This window comes from Taurulus bubalis (genome assembly GCF_910589615.1).
Source record: "Taurulus bubalis genome assembly, chromosome: 2".
NCBI lineage: Eukaryota > Metazoa > Chordata > Actinopteri > Perciformes > Cottidae > Taurulus > Taurulus bubalis.
The window spans coordinates 21,227,125-21,247,438 of record NC_136590.1 but is presented as its reverse complement, the minus strand read 5'-3'; the positions used below and the strand labels follow the sequence as shown (position 1 = coordinate 21,247,438).

At 38.8% G+C, this 20,314-nt stretch overlaps 2 protein-coding genes across 2 annotated transcripts in view; both read right to left on the bottom strand.

Annotated features, from left to right (window-relative positions):
- Positions 1–2,708: 2,708 nt before the first annotated feature.
- On the bottom strand, positions 2,709–16,837 carry mpzl1l (myelin protein zero-like 1 like; the record flags this gene model as incomplete). Its single annotated transcript, XM_079214468.1, has 6 exons — positions 2,709–2,804; positions 4,452–4,557; positions 9,315–9,444; positions 12,326–12,536; positions 13,805–13,986; positions 16,765–16,837. 6 exons carry the CDS (start codon positions 16,835–16,837, stop codon positions 2,709–2,711), a joined length of 798 nt encoding a protein of 265 aa, XP_079070594.1.
- Positions 16,838–18,380: 1,543 nt separating this feature from the next.
- Positions 18,381–20,314, bottom strand: part of rabep1 (rabaptin, RAB GTPase binding effector protein 1) — a 29,777-nt gene continuing 27,843 nt past the window's right edge. The window contains exon 18 of the mRNA XM_079237401.1: positions 18,381–20,208. Coding sequence (XP_079093527.1) covers positions 20,107–20,208 — 102 coding nt within the window. The 3' untranslated portion in view covers positions 18,381–20,106. The remainder of the gene's footprint in view (positions 20,209–20,314) is intronic.

The following is a 20,314-nucleotide window of genomic DNA, read 5'->3' as shown; positions in this document are numbered from 1 at the left end:
GGCTTTCCTCCTCTGGAAAGACATCCACAGCCGAACCACACTGGAATGAGTTACAGTAAACAGCACTATATCTTACAGGAGCAAGAAATATATACAAATACTGGTCAACAAGGAACTTTACTGCATTCGGAATCACGAGCTGAAGCTTTAGGCATTAAGACTTGGTTGCAACACAAATATCGGACCACGGCGTTAACAAACTGGAACATAAATGTGGCTTTTAAATGCTTCAAACTGTATAAAACAAGCATTTACATTTGGAATGCATTTCAAAGCTTAAAAGCATCTGAAAGAACTTTTTTTTTATATTACTGTTGGTATTACATATTTGGCCCATTAGTTTGGAAACAACAAAACGAGCTTTTACATGATACAAGGATGGGAAAAGAAACATGGATATTTTCATAATAATGATTGTTATGTTAGTAAATTGCATGCAAACAGTGTATTTAGCTCCCAGTTTTCCGAGAAGATATTTCACCTCAGTGACATTTAGTGTCAACGCATATTTCTAAATTATTCAAAACTAAAGCTGACAAAAAGCCCAGGTGATAAACACTTTAATGTGTCTTAAATTCTTTCAAATCACACTTACAAAACGGGCAGAAAGACGCAAAACTCTACTTGGATTGCATTTCCTCTTTGTTCATATGCACTTGAAAAACGAAATAAAAAAAACTACAAATAAAAACAGACAGTCAAGGAAACCAACAACTGTTTAAAGCAGATGTTCTACTGAGGTGAAAAATCACATGGGAGGCTTCTTCTTTTTTTTTTTTTTTTGTAACGGTACCACGACAACATGCCAGAACTCTGCACAGAAAACTGAAGCATTCACAGTAACACAACGTCAGACAGCTTCTTCCGTCTGAAGAGTACCAAGTTTTCAATCTGTAGATGTTTACGACCGCATACGAAGTTTACCAAAGGCAATGTCAGACCTATTGGCCTCCAACAAAACAATATCACTATGGAAGTGCCCAACGGGGGAGCTGAAGTGTGGCTGCAGCAGCCTGTTGCACCGGCTTTGTGTCATCGATTCAAAACGAAGGTCAGCTGGAAGGTCGTTCAAGGGCGAGGCTTTAAAATCTCACAGAAACGAGCTTCACTGTACAGGTTAGTGAAGATGTTAATAGAACTTTGAAGTGTAACGTGTGTATGTGTAACGCTGGACAGACCTAGTACTATTTTTATTCCACGCAATTTATACCCACAATGCAATGGGGGGAGTGGGGGGGGTTAGCTAGTGGCGGCTAATGTAGCCTCTACCCTGCAGCAGTACAGTACATGCATCCAGATACGTTTTCTAATTTCTTTACTTCTTCAGCCCCCTAACTGACGATCACTTGAGTCAATTTATCATCAGATTTCCTGCAGCTCCCTGAAGAGTCGTAAAAATCTTTTATATAACTTTTCTTTTCCTCCCACTCTATAACACCTGTAAACAGACATTTAAAATCAGACCAGAAGTTATAAAGGTGCTAAAGTCGATATTCAGAGTATTTTTATTACCTTAAAGGGAACAGGTGGGTGGGACGTTATCAGCTGTAACCGCCGTGCGAGAGCAGCGCCCGTGAGCTAATCAGCAGCGTGGTAACATGCTAATAAAGCATGAAAAAACACAACAGAGAAAGAGAGACATCACTCTCCTCTCAGATAGACTCCGCTAAATCTTTACATAGCTTGCAGTCGTTTGCTGCTAAATTAATGTTCTGAATATCGTATAAAGAACCACTAATGAATGATTAAACTGCTTAAACGCGCTGTCAAGACGATTTCTGGCTTTGCTCTTATAGAAATAAAACAGAATTTTGTAGCGAAACAGACTACTTCTTGAATCTCTTCAAGTAGAAGTAACACTATCTTTCCCTTTTTTTTAGCCACCTAGTTTGAATAAAAATCACGAGCGATTGGATCACGATTTTCTTTTTCTTTACGCAACGTACAAGATCAATGAATCGCAGCACTTCTGCCCAGCTTTGGTCATTCCTAAATAACTGTTGACCGATGATGAACATGTTTATTTGATAGTTAAATTGGGCAGCACATTGTTTATATTCATGATGATTTTGACAATTTTCAGTGTGTTTATAACAGAAACTTGTATCTGTTGAAGTTTAGACTTAGGCTCTTTGACTTTTAATGACACCAGCTGAGTAAATAAACACTGGAGGAGTATCAATAAATAATGAGGGGATGTTAGTCGGACAGACAGGCGTTAGCTAGTTCACATGCAGTAGGAGGAATTCCCTTCACTGGTCAGTAAGGTTGGCGTACGTTTGCTTTGTGTACGAGTGGCTTGGTTTGACGCTTCACATCGATCGTCAGCTGGTGCAACAGCCTGCAGAACCTTTCACAAGCACAAAAGCTACAGAACAAAATAAAAACATCTGAATATGTGGAATGATATCAATGAAAGCATTGGTATTTTTTCTACTGAGAACGTAAAGGCTGATGCAGAGTCCGTTAAGAGTGTTTTTTTTTCCTGCCTTCACAATAAAAGCACACTGAGACGTTACCGTCATGTGACGGCATCATGCTTTCAGAGGACGAAAGATGAACAGAAAAAGAAAAAAGAGAAACTGCACCGATTTTTTTGTCCCTGTTGAAATATTCCCACCCTTCCCAAGAGCAGCTGATAGAGAGGTCTGATACTTTACTGTGTTTATATTTTAGCGTTTTAGTTTTTTTTGGTCCCCGGTTCCTCTTCAGTTTTTACGAATGTCAGCGTAGACCACTGGCTCCATCTTGTGGAAGGAAGTTCTGCTGCCTGAGTGATCCAACTGGGCGTATATCACCGGGCCCTGAGACACAACACGGAAGAGGCAGAAAAAGCAGTAAGTAAAAAAACAAAACATCATTTCATTATCAGTCAAACACATTAAACATCTACAAAGAGCCAATAACAAGTCTTTCTGGTACTTTTCTCTGGAAGTAGAACTTCTGACTTCTGGCTTCATTAGTGATTAGCCACACAGTTAAGAAAAGGCAAACAGCTGATTCATTATTTAGTCGATCTTCTGTGTTGATATTTCAATGAATTGTTTCAGTCATTTTTTTGCAGCCAAAGCTATTGTTACAGTTAATTAGTTAAAGGGATAGTTGGGATGTTTGTATGAGGTTCTTCTCCATAGTCAGTGTTTTACTATATTAGATGGAGAACCAGCACGGGCGCAAAGTAATGTTCTGCTGTGGACGTATTTTAGACACCTATCTATCTATCTATCTATCTCTATATATATATATATATATATATATATATATATATATATATATGGGAATCACCAGAGGTCCCACGATTCGATACTATCACGATTCTGCGATATATTGAGTATTGCGATTTTATTCCCTTTTTTTCACCGGAAATTGTCCCCAAAAGGAAAACTTTGTCAACATATTGTATCTAAGAAGATAACATTTTCAGTCTGTTCATCTCACTTCAATCATTTTTATTGCAGCAAAATGTGATTGTCAAGCAGACAAACTGACCAACACTTTCATAAATGTTGCACCTGACAAACTGAACAGCTTGTGTTACAGTCTGCATTGTCGCGTCATTCGCGCTGGACGCGCCAGAGAGGAGGCGGGGCTTATATCTGTGGTTTATCTCCGTGCAAAAAGTTTCCATTTCTGCCTCCACCATGAAAATAACTACTATTTCTGCTTTATACTTGTTGTGGAAATCCCAAGGAGGTCGGAGCATCAAACACCGTTGTGTCTTGGTTCATAATTTTACTTCTCCAGGAACTGTGTCGGGATGACGGTGTTACGGATTAACAGGCGGCCGTGTTAACTGCCGACTTTCGCCTGGAAGTCACCAGTTAACACGGCCGCCTGTTAAACCGTAACACCGGCCGCTTCCAGCGCTATGAGAGTACCAGCAGCCAGTTTGATTTATGCTTGAGTTAACGTCTTTGACCAGCGCCGTGTCGCGGACTTTGTCCTGTGCGCCGTGCAGCAGCTGTGCAGCAGCGCCGCTACGAGTGACAGGAAGTCCAGACGTTTGATTTACACACGGACGGCGCATTTCTCATTTCTTTCTCCGATGCCTCCCATAATTGATTACATACAAAAAAGATTGATACTTGGCTTTCGTGTATCGATACAATATCGCCACGCAAACTATCGCGATACTATGCTGAATCGGTCCCGCACTTTACTAAACTACTTTACTGTAAATGTGTCATCGTATTCCAACTTCCTGATAATTTCTTGTCACGTAGAATTCTACTTTTGTATTGCAGTTTGTCTTGTTTTGGACAAATGAGATATAAACTAACTTTATCATATTTACTGTTGATTTTATGATGAGTATTACACATTGAATGAATGTTACATACGGTGTACGGTGGGACAAAGATCCAGCCCAGCTTGAATAAAAAACATTTATGGAACATTTTCCCAGTGAAATGGCGGCCACCAGTGGATTGTTTCTGTCCCCCAGCTCCTACCTGTAGTGGACCCGAGGGACCGGTAGACCTGGACACCTCCAGGCTGGACTCCACCTTCTTTCGTGGTTTGGGAGCCTGAGAGCTCACGCTATCCAGGGACGTGCATCTATGTTTAGGGGGGGTTTACGATTTTGCCGTGGTGTTGAGCAATCATTGGTGCACAGTCAAATAGAGACGAACACAAATAAATGGGAAACAAGACAGAAGAAATAAAAAAAAACAATGAGTGATGAGCACGTGAAACACACTGGATGCAAACCACTGCGGCTCCCAGTGATTTGGCAGAGATACTGGGAGCAGACTAGAGGTGCACTGATGGGATTTAACTGGTTAATTCAATTCAGTTTAGTTTATATAGCCCAACATCACAAATACTAATTTTCCTCGGAGGGCTTTACAATCTGTACACATCCAGTCTGTTTACCAGACTGGATGTGTACAGATTGTGGTTCAATAGGCCTGGAAACTACAGGTTATTGTAATGTGTGTTCTTTATTTTTATAGACTCACATTCTTATGACGTCTAGACTTATTCTTTCACATAATACTAGATTTTTAGTTTATTTTTACTACTCTGGTTTGGTTTATTTCCTGGACTTTTCGTTGTTTTTATATCTTTATATATCCTTTGTGTTTGTCTTTTTAACTAGAAATATCTTTATAATTAATATTGTATTATTGTTATCCTAAATCAAAATGCATCAGAAATGATATTAAAGTACTCCATCCAGTCTTTTTATTTCGGAGGGTATGATTTAAATGTAACTTCTCATTATTATCAACCAAAGATCGTCCTCGTTGGCAAATTGGTTTTAGTGCCTTTTGTAAAAAGAAAAAATAAGTTTAACGAAATCTTAATAAGCAAAGAGGTAGAAATTAAACGCCAAAGTAAATAAATAAAAAATAAATGTTATTTTTGAAGATAAAGAAAACTGAATATCTTCAGACTCTTGAAAATTATGTTGTTTTTATAACATAATTAAAAAAGAATCCTTCGTTGCAGCCGGTGGTAAAATTACGAAGTAAATAAGTACATTAACTCAACTCTACTGTACTAAATATAAGTTCTAGTACGTTACATACACATTAACCTTTTGAGCCCCGAGGGGGGGAGAAGCCCTTCTAGCAGCCTTAGCGAGGTCTGTTCAAGTAGTCGTATGAACCCCAAATTAGTTCTAATACTTATGTTATTTAATAGAAAAGAACTGTAGAAAAGAACTGTGTATATATATATATATATATATATATATATATATATATATATATATATATATATATATACAAAAAAATGTATAACATATTTTGATCATAACTATGAACATCCAGCATGATAGGAGCAAGATTTCCCAAAAATGCCTTTTCGAGCCGGCCCCGAGCTTTTCCAACTCCATGCTTCAAGGCCTAAACAACAACCTACAGAGTTAGTAAGACCCCTCTTTGTAAAGATAATGACCTAAAGAATCGAAATCACAATAAAACAAAGCCTTGGGGAATTACCAAGGAGTTTTAGTCAAAGAACTGTGTCTTTCGGTTCAAAAATGGAAAAGTTATAACCTTTATGCCTAAAAATGCTCTGATTGGTGCATGCTGGGTATTATTCTTTGCATAAATTTCTGCTTAAGACGTGTTCTAAGAAACCTCCCCCGATCATAGAAGTCTGCAGAGTGGAAAAAGTCAAAAGGAGAGTAGGGGGGAAAAACAGTCCGGCCGCATTTGGATCTTACAGGTACTAATATACTACACACAAGGATCTATCATACTTTGTTAGACTCCTACAAGCTCGTAGGGTTACGAAGAGGTAAAGTGTGCTTATTAACGATCTAGTGAAACGTTACGGCAACTGCCAGGAAATGACGACGAGGTTACGGGGTTTATGTAATTACATAAACTTAGCGGTAAGTTTCATTTTTTATTTTCATCTATAACTCTTCCCACACGGCTTTATCGTATTTCAGCAATTTAAATTAAGTTAATCGACGTTGTGGTTCCAGAGATACTTTAGGAAACGTCACTTGACTTCTTTTTTAACTTCCTTGTCCGATAATGGGCGCCGCGGAGCTAAGAAGGTTGCAGTGCTAACATACATGTTAAGCAGAAGAAGAAGAAGACGGAAGAAACATATATAATAGTTAACTAACTATTGCAAAATAATGTTTATTGTTCATGTTTTAAATACATTTTGCTGATTTGACTTAACTTGTAAATGCAGGACTTTTACTTGTATTGGAGTATTTTCCCAGTGTGGTATTAGTACTTTTACTGCAGTGAGGATCTGAATATTTCTTCAGCCCTGCCGCTCATTGATTAGTACTTGGATCAATAAAAGGGCATCAGTCCACCTCTAGTAGAGACAATGTATAACAGTTTGTACAGTAAGAGAAGCAACGTGTGCTACATCATGAGCTGTTAACATTTCACGGTCAAACTCCAAACAAACGTTTCTCTTCCTTTTTTTTTCTTTCATTTTAAAGCTGGCGGTGAAGGAACACACATGAAGAAGAAGAAGAAGACGGTGGTCAGTTTGTCGTTTTAGTGGAAGAAGACAATCGATGACAAGGCCGCATGCCGACAAGCTGAAGACAAGCCCATCGATGACGTTAATGCAGGGGTCGGCAACCTGCGGCTCCGGAGCCGCATGCGGCTCTTTAGCCCGTCTGTTGCGGCTCCCTGAGGCTTAGAAAAAAAAAAAAGAAAAAAAGAAAGACAACTTTTTTTCTTTTTTGCCCAGTGGAAATTTTTTTAAAGGGAAGTCCTCTTATCTTGCAGTTTTAGGTGATATTGTGTCACTGAAAATAAAAATAAATGTTTAAATATTTCTTTCACTAAAATGTGCGTCACGTCGCTGTCAAGCCTCCGCTCCTGCAGCTGCTACTCGTGATTCAGAGCCCCGCCCTCGCGCGCAGATGAGTGCAGAAGAGCGATTCCTCAACTTCTGCAGCAAACTGAGTAAAGTAGATCTACTTTCAGGAAGTGAATCACGTCTCCAAACTCCACTACTGCTGCTGGTTCTGTGTCAGCTCATGAGATAGTGAGGCGTCTGTTAGTAAATCCGTATCCGTCCTCCGTTTGCGGTGCTCTAGTGAGGAGGACGCTCAGTGTAAACGTAGCAAAAGATATGCGTTTAAAATGTAAAACTCACTGAAGAGGACAGGAATCGAACCTGCTACCTTGCAGTTACGGGGCAAACACTCTACCACATGAGCCACAAATATAGATAGACCTGAAGGTCTGCATACTTGTGTTTTTAATTAACCTTAATGTAATGTGACACATGACTATTTTTTGTTTGATAGTTATAAACAGGTAAAATAGCAATACAATGTAAAAAAAAGTCTTTATTCTTGTTCTATAATTTCATAAATACAACAAACTATAGTTTTTCGTATATATAATATGACTATATATAAAACTTCAGAAGCTGTGATATCAAATATTTTTTGCGGCTCCAGACAATTTTTTTTTTGGTGGAAAAAGGTCAAAATGGCTCTTTGGATACGAAAGGTTGCTGACCCCTGCGTTAATGGAAAGTGTTGCTGTGGAGTTAGTCGTGTTAACACACAAAATGGAGGGAAGTGACTGGCACCAGTGAAAACCCCCCCAAAAAAGATCACCATCCAACAGCCAAAGAAGGGCTTTTTTCTTTTCTTCTTTTTTTTTCCTACGACATCTCTCATAGTTAAGAATCAAAATGTGGTTCTCTTATCGAGTGTTTCTGCAGCATGCGAGGCAGACGCAGTCAAACTTCCTTCGAGCACAAACAGGACAGTCTTGCTTTTGATTTGATCATGTTAATAATTAGTCACGACATCTGGTCACCCGCAAAAAAGAAGCATACGAAGATAACAACATTAATTAAGAAGAAGAAGCAAGAAGCATAAGAAGAAAGAAAAATAACCATACGAAGAAGAAGAAGAAAAAGAAGATAAAGAAAGACAGAAAGAAAGAAAAAAACAGAAGAAGGAAGACAGAAGAAGAAGAAAAAGAAGGAAGAAAAAGAAGAAGCAGAAGAAGCAGAAGCAGAAGATGATAAGGAAAGACAAAGAAAGAAGCAGAAAAAGAAGGAAGAAGCAGAAAAAGATTAGGAAAGAAAGAAACAAGATATAAGCATAAGAAGAGGATAAAGAAAGAAAGAAAGAAAGAAAGAGCTTGTTCTCCACAGGTAGAGACAGAGCACCTGCTCCATGCAGAGTTAGCCGGTGTTACGTCCGATTCAACCTCAGGCGGTAAAATATTACTAGTAAAGATTCAAGAAACCAGCTCAAACACACACAAGGCTTAAAAACACCTGAGAAACTTACCTGACAACAACAACAAACACTGAGAAGATGCATTGATGATCAGCTTGTTTCTATTTATTATAATCATTTGAATTATAATAATTATTAGTTTTATATATACACCGTCTTATTTATTTGTGTACTTTTTCCATTTATCTGCATGTATTCTGTCCTTTGTGCTGAATCAATGAAGGTTTATCTTATTTGAATTATCCTTTGGAGACATTTTATATTAACTTTGACTTTATTATCAAACATGATCCGTCTACACAGCCGCCTCCACTTATTAAACTGGAAAACAATGTGGCTCTATGGATCCTTTCAGTTGCACCTTGAGGATATACACTTAATAAATGGCTTATAACAAACTTGTATGTCGTTGCAAGTAGATACACCGGTTTATTAATGTGTAATCAACCTTGTGAAGGGCTTAATAAACAAGTTACAAATCATTTACTAGAAGTGTATGTACTGAATATAAATGCGTATTGGGGTGAAAGTAAGTGTTCCAAAATATTCTTCGGGACTTTATGTACTTTCTGAATCCTATTTTGTGATTTCGGGTGTCACGTAACGCCAGACTCACCCTTCATAGTCGTGGCGGTTGTGAAGCACCCTCATGACGATGCAGGCTGCCACAGCGACGAGGACGAGCAGCAGCAGAGCGCCGCAGACGGCTCCGACTATGATGGTAGTGTTGCTCTGAGGGAGAGATTCTGGAGAAGAACACATTTCATTCAGATATGAAGTCCACATTTAACCACTGAGCTCAAAAAAGCCATCTGATGTACATTTTGGTTTATTTATGGATTCATTTTTGCCTTTATTCAAATCTGTTCCTCCCCCACATTCATGGTGAATTCCTTTCAGCATGAACTCAGCTAAACGATTTGGTGACATCTACTGGTGAGCTTGCAGATTGCAGCCCCCCCTTCAAGATTATGGTCAAGCGACGTTAAAAAGGCCCGCAAAACTTTGGTTTGTCCGATCTGGGCTATTGTTTCGATTAATTATTTTGCACAATTCAAACAACAACATAATTTTTTGAAAAACAAACATAACAGAGATAAATGAACAGTGCAGGAACAGGCAAAAGGCCAACTGGCCTTATTTGAAGCCTCCACCTATATAATATTTTACAAAACATAAAATGAAGACATGACAAATGAGACAGACAACAAAAAGAAAGAAAGAAAAGAAAACTAAATAATGTAATTGTCTGTTTGAATGTAGAAACATGGAGGACTTGGTTGAGACGCCTATGTATGTACGGTTCTTAGTTTCAGATGATTATACACCAATTAAAACATAGTTATGACTAATTGTATGTAATAATTATTAGTATTATATTTCTGTTCTTAGATCCCTAGAAGTGAGACTCACTGGCCCGTAAAAGACAAAGAATTAATCTTTCAGAAACACAAAAAAAGAACCTATAAAATATATTTTTTTTACTTACATTGGAAATAGTTTTAAAGGTTAATATTCAAAATGATTTCATCAAAATACATTCTCGTGGTCTACAGACAGAGATGAGATACTGTGTGAAAGCTCCACCTCAGCACTTTAAACTGGTGTTCTCAGCTTGCCTCTTCATGGTGTGTAAATAAAGTTGTGTTACTGGGCATAGAACATAACAAAACATCTGTGTGTTACAGGAAACCACTTCTGCATTTCTTTGTAAAACAAAAAACACATCGCAGTCAAACACATTTTGAAAGGAAACCACAGACGTCTATTCAGGCTGTGCGCTGCTTCCCAGTTACAAATGCCAGTTAAACAACAATCTCCCACCTGGAGGGTGGGGCAACCACCGCCCGAGCCAAAAGATAACAAGCCATCACACGCACAAGTGCAACAGGAAAACAAATGGCAAGAATGCGCCTGCTGGAACGGATTTTATGAGAGGAATTTGCAGGGAAATCTACACGAGATACGACCAGGATTAACTCCAGATTAATCCTGGTCGCAAGTCGACATTGAATCCTCCATTCTGACTTTAAATAAGCCGACAGCTTTGACGCAGCTGTTTGTTTGTAGTCCTAAAGATCAGAGGTTTAATCTTTGTATGTAAAACGAGCGAAAACGCCACTTCAAATGTTGACTGAAAATACAAGGAGTCCGGCGGCTCCTTGAGCTAAAAAAACATCTCTTTAAAATCTGTTTAAATTGAGCTGAATGACTCAGATCTGCGATCGCCATCATGAGTCGATAAAAAAAAGAAAGGAAAAAGTAATTCAATTTTCACCAGCGGTTTTCCTGGAAGTGTAATTTAAAACCGTCCCTTCTTGCTGCTCTCGTTTCACATTAAAAGCTCTCAAAATCAAAATTAGACGAATGCTTTTATTGCAAAGCAGCTGCAGACGACGCACGAGGTGCTCAATAATGGCTTAATAATTTGAGATTCACACTCTTGCTGCTCAACATTTTTCCTCTGGGTGAATAAATATCATTTTACGTAAACAACGAGCACTTTCTTTTGGAACGTTTGTTTTTCATATTGCACGCAGGAACGGCCACAAAGTGCTGATTAGATTAAAAGTTGGACGCAGGGAACCGGTTCCACAAGTGAACCTTCAACCTAAACATCTTGTTGTACAATCTGTCGGATGGAAAGCATCTCACGCTGTGCGAGCATTGCTTTTGCTGCCGTCTTTCACATTCAACATTTGGGTTTCACACATCTCGGTTTAAAGCCGACTCAAGTAAGATTAAGAGAAGATTTCAAATGTAATCCTATTTGGTTTAAAACTAGATTTAACTGAACCTGTAATTTAATCAGTGCAGGCGGTGTGTGTCCAAAAAACGACTCACTCCTTAAAAAGGGAAAGCGCCCATGTTTGCCTGGAAACATGACGAAGACGGCGCCGCAGGCTCAGGCGGACATTTTCTCGCACCGTCCAATCAGAGCGCGAGCTAGCGAGTGGGCGAACACAACCGACAAGTGTCTTCTGGCCAAGGCCGCAATAACATCACATCTTACAATAACAAGACGCAGGTACATTTGTGCAATCACAACCTTCAAGTATTCCTTCCTCAACGTGAGATTGTCCCAGAAAGACGTCCTTTAGCATCTGAACACCAAAACACAACGGCGGGATTGAAAAGCACTTAAAACTACACCGGTTATCGCAGCCAGAAGCTCATTATAGTCCGATTTTCATCTTTTCCGGCGGCCAGATGCTTCCATCAGAAAAAAAGCAACCAAAACTAAGCTTACAATTCTGATATTTTATCAAAAATATCGTTTTCTACAGGTCCCATTTAAAATCTCGCACACGAACAAACCGTTTGTAAGTAACCAGATCCAGTAAAAAAAATAATAAAACATACAATTCTGCGCTCCTGGATTCATAGGAGTCATTGTTTTCCAATGTTTATAAAAGAAATTGTCAAAGAAATTCCACTTGCATTTAATTTTTCTTCCTTTTTTTCATGATTTATGTCATTGTTACCAACTTCTCCATGATTGTGCCGTTTCCATAGAGAAATCAAGGCTACAGAGAGTGAATGTGAAGAAAAAAAACGGCTCGGGGGTTCAGAGGGTTAACGAGCATTCGTTGGATTTCCATTTCAAAAGGACGACGACGCGCTCACCTTTGAGAACGACCCTGAGCTCCGTCCGTGCTGGCGTTCCCGTCACGTCCGGCGGGTTCTTCACGTCGCAGAAGAAGGTCCCGTTGTCGCTGAACTGAGCAGGGTTCAGCTGTATCGACACGTCCCGCTTGTTTATGTCTCCGATGAACTGCAACCTGTCTTTGAACTCGTCATGTCCCGGAAACCCTTTCCCGTTGGAAAAGTAGAAAATCTAAAAACACACAAAAAAAAAAACAGGCAAGGAAAACCTTCGTTAAAAGTCACAGACAAGAGACAACACTTTGTTATTTTTATATTAGAAGAATAATTCAGAACAAGCAAAAAATGCCTAAACCAATTCCAGCGTTTGAATGAGGATTTTTTTTATGGGTTTGGATGAAAAAAGAAGAAGAAATATTCACTTAATTAAAAATCGTACATTCGACCCACTATATTGTTTCTGAGCCGTTTGATCCAAATCAACAACTGTTGAGTTAGTGATCAAATCCCAAAAAATAATAATAATAATAATAATAATAATAAATAAAGTTCCAGTGAAAGAAAAACTTTATCTGTGAAATGAGAGTTTATGTTTATGTGATTTAGATCAAATTGGAAGCTAACAGCGCAGCCACTCAATTAAGTCAATTCGGGAAAATATACAACTCTGTTTGTCTGGACGGAGAGAAAAGATATATGCTTTTAACCACGTTAGTGTGAATATTTGGCCGCATGCATCCGTTGTGGCTCGTTAGTGCCGGTAAAGAAACCCTACGGCTATTTCATCGCATCTGCCGACGGGAGGGGTGGCCTCCACCCAGCCGGACCGGTATGTGAACACAAAGCGGGACGGTGTCGTGGACGGAGGACGGATCCGCAACGCACCCCACGAACAAACACAGCGGACTCATGCAGGACGAACTGTTTGCACTCTGCTCAAAAGTACAACAACACAATGAAAATAAGTCATCAAATGTGATTTTAAGCTCAGTAATTGATATCGCAAATATTGTACTTGCAACCATAATTTACATTGTTTCAGGTTTAAGTGTCTCGGATTAGTAAACACGAGTAGAACCGCAATCACACGAGCGATTAATTATGTTCACTGGAGCGAATAAAGACATGTTTAGCACTCAACAGTAAATCTCCATCGTTTGAACATGACACGCGTGTGGTTTTCTGCCAGAAACAAATATGAAATATCTGTGGAAATACATCCTGCTGCTCCCAAGAAGGGGGAAAAAAAAAAAAATACACCACAAGATTGAATTGTGACGCTCGAACACGATCGAGATGCAAAGATAAATAGAAGAAAGCAAATAGAAAAACAAACAGATTTGCGGCGCTGCAGTGACACAAAGCTGGAAGAAAATTAAAACAAACAAAAGTGAAACCGTAACCTGCTTTATATTGAAACCACGGTTCAGGCCTGGAGGAGCAGCTCTTCATGTGTCGGCGCAGATAATAACAACATTCTGGAGGCGCACAAGGACTCACCGTGTACGGCGCTTTGGAGAACAGATTGTCGGGCTGACTCGACTGGAAGCTCCAGGTCACCGAGGTGGAGCTGCTGACCACCTCGCTGGACTTAAAGGTGCACCGGAGGATCCCTGTTGTGCCGTTCTGCATCATCACCTCGGAGTCGGCGTGGATGTCGATTGCAAACGAGGGTTTTGAGACTGTTGGTAAAACGAGCGTTATAGAAGAAGAAAAAGAGGCAAACACAAACGTAAACAACCAGCACAGCGGAGGGGATACGTTGTGTTGTTTCAGGAACCGGCGACACAATGAAACCAGGAAGTCCAGTTTGAGAAGCAGGTTAAAGACTTCAAAGGCTTCTCAGATGTCAAGACGACCAACGACTTTGGGTCTCACGGTGTCATTATCCGATTTTGTCGATTGATCGTTTGATCGATTTCCCAGTGCCCAATGGGACTTTTTCAAATAACTCATTTAAAAAATATATTTCTAGGGTTTTCATTCATAGAAGAGGAACTTTAGGTTTAGATTGTTCTTGTTTTCTTCTTTGTTTCATTTGTGTTTACTCAAGTAAACAGTAGACATTATATCCATGTCTATTAAGATTGGGAATCACCAAAGGCCCCTACGTTATGATATATTTTAAACATTTTTTCAATATTGTGATAACATATATGGCTTTTTATTCGCCTCCCCCCCCCAACAACAAATTATGCAGGTTGTCTGTTTTTTCCACTCAGTTCATCTTTCACTCAACGTTTGATACTTCGATACTTGGCGTCTGTGTATTGATACAATATTCTATAAAAATGTCTACGTATCGTGTGTTTCTACCTCTGCCCGTATTTATGGGTGGCCTCTTTGTACCAAGTTTTTTTAAAGCAAACATTCACACTTGGAACCAGGCGGGAAGCTTGAAACTTTCAACAAAATTGTTCATCAACTGATCGAATAATCTATAAAGAGTCTGCAAATTACTGAATTACTTCCCACTAATTAATCATGTTTGATTTACTGCACTCATTCAGTTTGTGCTGGTTCCTTCTAAACTTTCTTATCGTCTGTGTTTTTAGTACTTACTCTTTGCTCACTGTGAAGTGAAGAGCAAAAGATTGGGTTTAATACCACTTTAGAGAAGTGAATCTATTTTTTAATGAATTGAATGATGAACTCAACAAAGTGTGATATGTATCATCTCTCAAACTGTTTCTGTTCATTTGTATGTGCACATTATTAATTCAAGAGTATGGATGACTAACTTGTCCGTCAAAATTCTCCCAAAAAAAAAAAGGACACCTGAGAGCCTCTTTAATTTTAATTAACATTATATTCGTGATAAGTTTGTTAAAAGTGTCGACAGATACAGTTGAGAGTCGACAGACAGAACTGGGTTTATAATATTTACGTACCGACTATTGAATAACATGTACAGGAGAGCTATGTTTGGGGAATGTTTGACAGCACGCTCACCTCAAACATCTTGGAAACCAAGTCACAACCTTAGCAAACACGGGCATATGACTTTCACATTTGCTCCCATGCAGGATCTAATAACCACGGTGTAAATAAAACAGGAGCGGCGATAGTTCCTGTCTTCTGCACTTAGTCTGCACAGCAAGTGCAGATGCTTTGACAGAGATCCGGTCTCCAGCATGGAAAATACTGTGCGTTTTAAAAGCAGAAGAAACTCTTCTGTCAGCAATCAGTTGAAGATTATTGCAGAGTATTAAAAGGAAGGAAGCGTTGGTCTTCCGCTTCCTCAAGTCAGATGTTATTAGTTTGAGATTCAGTGCACTTCTACAAACTGCAGGATGTTGCAATCCAGCTGTCCAGCAATAAGTAAGAAACTAAGTGGTGGATTTAGTTTTGTTTTTTTCCTTCACCTGCTGCATCAAATTAGTCACATATAAAACACCATATAATGCCTCAGGTATAGAGTTAAATCTACAGTGTCTGGGTGAATATTAGGGTAAAACATGTTTAGTATTATGCAAATGAGGACGCATCAACGTCTGAGCTGGTGGGTTTGGGGCTGTTTTTGATGGCCAGTCATTATTAGCACATGTAGTTAAAAACAGACCAAAGCTTTAAAGTGAATCTGAAGACAAACTCTGAACAAAAAAAAGACAATACAGTTGCGTTGCTACTTGCATCAAAAACTGCTTAATATGTCTATTTGATGGTGGCTTTACTATCTGGGTCAGGAGGAGGTTAGCCAACAAGGAAATGGGATGTTGTCTTTGTTGGACGCTAAGCTAGTGAAGGTAAAGAGCCGATGCGTTGGCTCTGTGTTAATACAAAATAAAACAGCTGATAGCTAATGCTAATTATAACGGTGTTTTGTGCTGTAAAATCACTGTTAAAAGGTGTCAACAGTGAGCTGGTGGGCTCAGAAACGTTACATGACCCCGGGGCGACACGTATTTACGCGTCCAGACAGACCCACGACACCATTATTCACAAACCCGGCGTTTTAATCTGTATTTGCTTATCGACCGAAACGCCTCCACTACAGCGCACGTTTTTACACATTACCTGTATCACTAGAAGTCACTCTTCAAATCGGCATACGTCACACCCACCCAGCTGTTTTTATTTGTAGCCAAATGCGACCGTGAACGCGCCGGTTAGCCTCCGTTTCTACGCTGGGGTCCCCACCATGACCGTCCGCAGAGCGAACCCACGGAGGGCGGTAGCCGCCGCTCTGCACCAAACCGCATTCTTTTTTTTTAGGATTTAAATATTGCCTAATACATTAACCGTAAGTATATGTTGAAGTGTGTTCAAAGATGGGATAAACCAATACTCCCAAGTTAAGAGCTTTCGGCGGTGTTAAATCTCGTCTCGAGCCAGCTGGTGGCTAGAGCCGAGAGGTGTTAGTAATAGTACAACATCGCTAGCTAGCTAACCTGGTGTCCCACCTTAAAATAAAAAAAATATATATATAAATGTAACCCAAGTTGGGCTCCAGCACTCACCTAATACAACACATAGCGTAAATCCAGTCAATAAAACTTGCTTGCAGATGCTATTTGACCATTTTGGCTCCATTATGTTGTTGTAAACAGGAGTAGTTCCTTTGCTTTCCTTTTTTTTGTCCACCCTCTATCGCACAAGTCGTTTCTTCTTCGTGGGCAGCTGCGGGCGGTGGGTGCGCAGTGTCTAAACGCGGCTGCTTCCCCCTGTAGGTCGATGAGTGCTACGACGGCTTGTGGCTGCCACCTGCATTGCACGTTGAGATTGACAAGATATTTTCTACCAAGAGGGCTGCAGAAATAAACACAGAATATAGAACAAACTGCAAATTAATAAATAAATGAAATAATATTAATGTAGTTAAAAATAATTAATGTTTTGACATGTAAAAATGTGATTTTACTTTGAAAGAGATAGTTTTTTAGATTATTTTTTAAACATTCAGCATTATTTTGCCAACATTTTTGACATAAAAGACACCAAAAACTACAAGTATTCGAGACTTTATAGGATTGTGTTGTTGTGAAACCTCTAAAACCTCAAACTGTGCTCTTGAGTCAATATTAAGTTGCAACAAAATATATGTTAATTATCAGTAAAGGGCAGTAAAACAGAGCATAAAAACAAGTCAAATCCACATGATGCTCTCTGTAAATCAGATGTTTAATATTGGGATTTATTGCAAACAATTCTTTTAAAAACAAATAATTGTCAAAGTTTATGATGCAAGAGCTGTCCGATTCATATTTATGTTCGAGGTTGGGAATTTTTAACTGTTGACTGAACATGTTATGAAAACTACAAAAAGCTGATTTTCCCAGAAGTCATTTTCTTCAAAAAACAAATCATCACAGCTGAAACTCAAACTGCGAGTGCGTTTTATTTGTTGTGACTTTCCATTTATACTAAAAAAACAAAGTCGTAGGCAGTGCAGTGTGAGCTTTCAGACCTACATCTACTCCGATCATGTTTGGGATTCAACACATTGTTTTTATTAAATAACGAATTAATGTTAGACCTGAAATTATTCAAGTAACAGAATATGTGATGATGTCGGAAGGATCTTCATATTAAGGCCGTATGAGCCACGAGTCAAATGTCTTCCCCTAATGAACAGACATTAAATTAGAGGGACATTCAATTCCACAAATAAAATTAAAAACACACCAAGCCATAATGCAATAAGGCCGTTCAGAAGAAAAAAAACATCCAGATCTCACCCTATAAAATATCTTCTCTTGCGTTCACCAGTTCTCAGATTTTTAGGCAACAATCATACGAGCAAAAAGGAAACAAATGAAAAACCAACAACATAGTTTTTCCTGTCAGTGCAACTTCAGGCCTGTTCACCCAAAACGTCCTCTCATAAACATGTTGAAGGAATCTTTCATAAATATCAACTCAAGATATCTACAGTATAGACATGTGCAACAGGAGGAGACGCAAATCATGCACGTCAAAGCAAATACAACAGATATCGACATGTCCTTGAACCTTACAAAGCTGCTGTTTGCATGCTATATATATATATATATATATATATATATATATATATATATATATATATATATATATATATTTTTATTTTTTTTTATTTTTTCTCCTCCATTTCAGGAATACTTTTTTGGATACAACAATTCAACCTCTTTCACCATCAAATTATTTCTTTCAAGGAGAGCATAACTGTGCATAACAGAGAATATTAGCAGAGGTTCTGAAAAATCATATTACTCTAAAAAGTAGAAGTTTTTGGAAGTGATTTGTTCACTTTTAATCAGCGCCAAATGAAAACGTGTGCCGTTGTGGACCTGGTTTGATCTGAAGAATCAAAGAGTTCAAACTGACGGGAGCGATATCCACATACTTAGATCCATGCAGAGGACCCCTTATCTTTATATTTAGTGTTCCTCGAGAACATTCACGGCGTTGGAAGTTACAGAGAAGGTCTGTTCCTGTTTTAATATATCAAAACGGATCCTTCAGGGTTTGCTTTCTAACACTTTAAGATTATATTAATCAGATCCAGTAGTAGCTTCAAAGACAGCAGAATCTCTTGTAGTGATGAATGACTCTAACAAAGAAGACTCAAGTGTTCTTTCCTTAAGATCTAAAGGAAGATTTAGAATGACAAAGAAACTAAAAAAGCAATACAAAAAAGGAGCTGTGTGTTTTAAAATTCATTATTTTCCATTTACACATCACCAAACCATTTCTTTTTTTTTTTTTTAAGTCTGACAATACCTGTGTCCATAAAGAGACAGTTTGACTGTTTTAAAGTGTGGTTGTATGACGCTCCTCTCAATCAATATCAGAACTACAGCGGTTATCTTTGCTCTCTTCAAAGCCACAAGACTCCATTAACAAAAACAGTGATTTTACCACAGGATAAAGGAGCTGCTGGTCTTCGGCTGGTTAAAATCCCTGTTTTTTGGAGTCTGGCGTCTTTGAAGAGAGCCGCTTCAATTATTCATTCAATAAAATGCTGAAAATATTCTGAATAGCGTTTACTTAAACTGATATAGATGCTTTTATGGGTCTAAAATACGTCCACAGCAGAACATCTACTGTAGTAAAACACTGACTATGGAGAAGAACCACATACAAACACACTTAAAAAAACAATCAAGAAACAAGGGTGAAAAATAAAAATTAGCAACAACACATGAATGTTTCTTCACTGTATTTTTGCAGCTTAAAAAAAATAAAAAATTGTCAGACGTCAACAACAAAGCAAAGATACAGTATGTGATGTTTAATATATGGAGGGTATTGCTCAATTTATCTCAGTTAAGTGATGTGCGAGTGTTTCTCCATGAGTCTCCTTCATTGCGTCTTTGTCACGAGGTGAAAAAGACCAGAACAAAGTGGGAAAACGTCACAGAAAGGAGGGGGGGAAAAAAAAAAAAAAAAAAAAAAAATCAGGAAGAGATTATCGAAACCGCTGCGGAAACTAGACGGAGAAAAGTTACGCATCCACTAGTTTTCTATATTTACCTGGAAAGAGAAGCCACAGATGAAAAGTGCTTTTAGAAGACGACAAACATTTGTTGTGTGTGTGTGTGTGTGTGTTTTTGGTTGAGCTAATACAGACAGACAGTCATATATCTACAGTAGAAACGAGACACAGACCAACAGGAAGATGGACGCCCTCTCCGCCCACATTTAGGTATTTACATCTTTTTTTTCTTCTTCTTCTTCTTTTTTTTAGTAGTAGTGTTCTTCTTCATTATTCTAACCACGGTGTGTTTCAAAGACTCTTAATTTACACAAATGAGGCTCTCATTGCCTCGTCTGTCCTTTCAAACTCTTCTTCTGTGGTGGTTATGGAGGCGGCGGGATGGGCATCATGTGTCTGGGAGCTGGTTGATGTCCGTCAAGTTGGTGTCGTTGAGGATGACTTTGATTCGGTCCAACGACTCCGCCTGTCGTATTCGCTCCAACTGCACCTGCGGGCGCCACAATCATTTCATTCATTTTTGATCAGTTTGAACAGTTCATCGTCACAAGGACAGACAAATTTGGTAGTAAATATTTATATATTATAGTATCTCT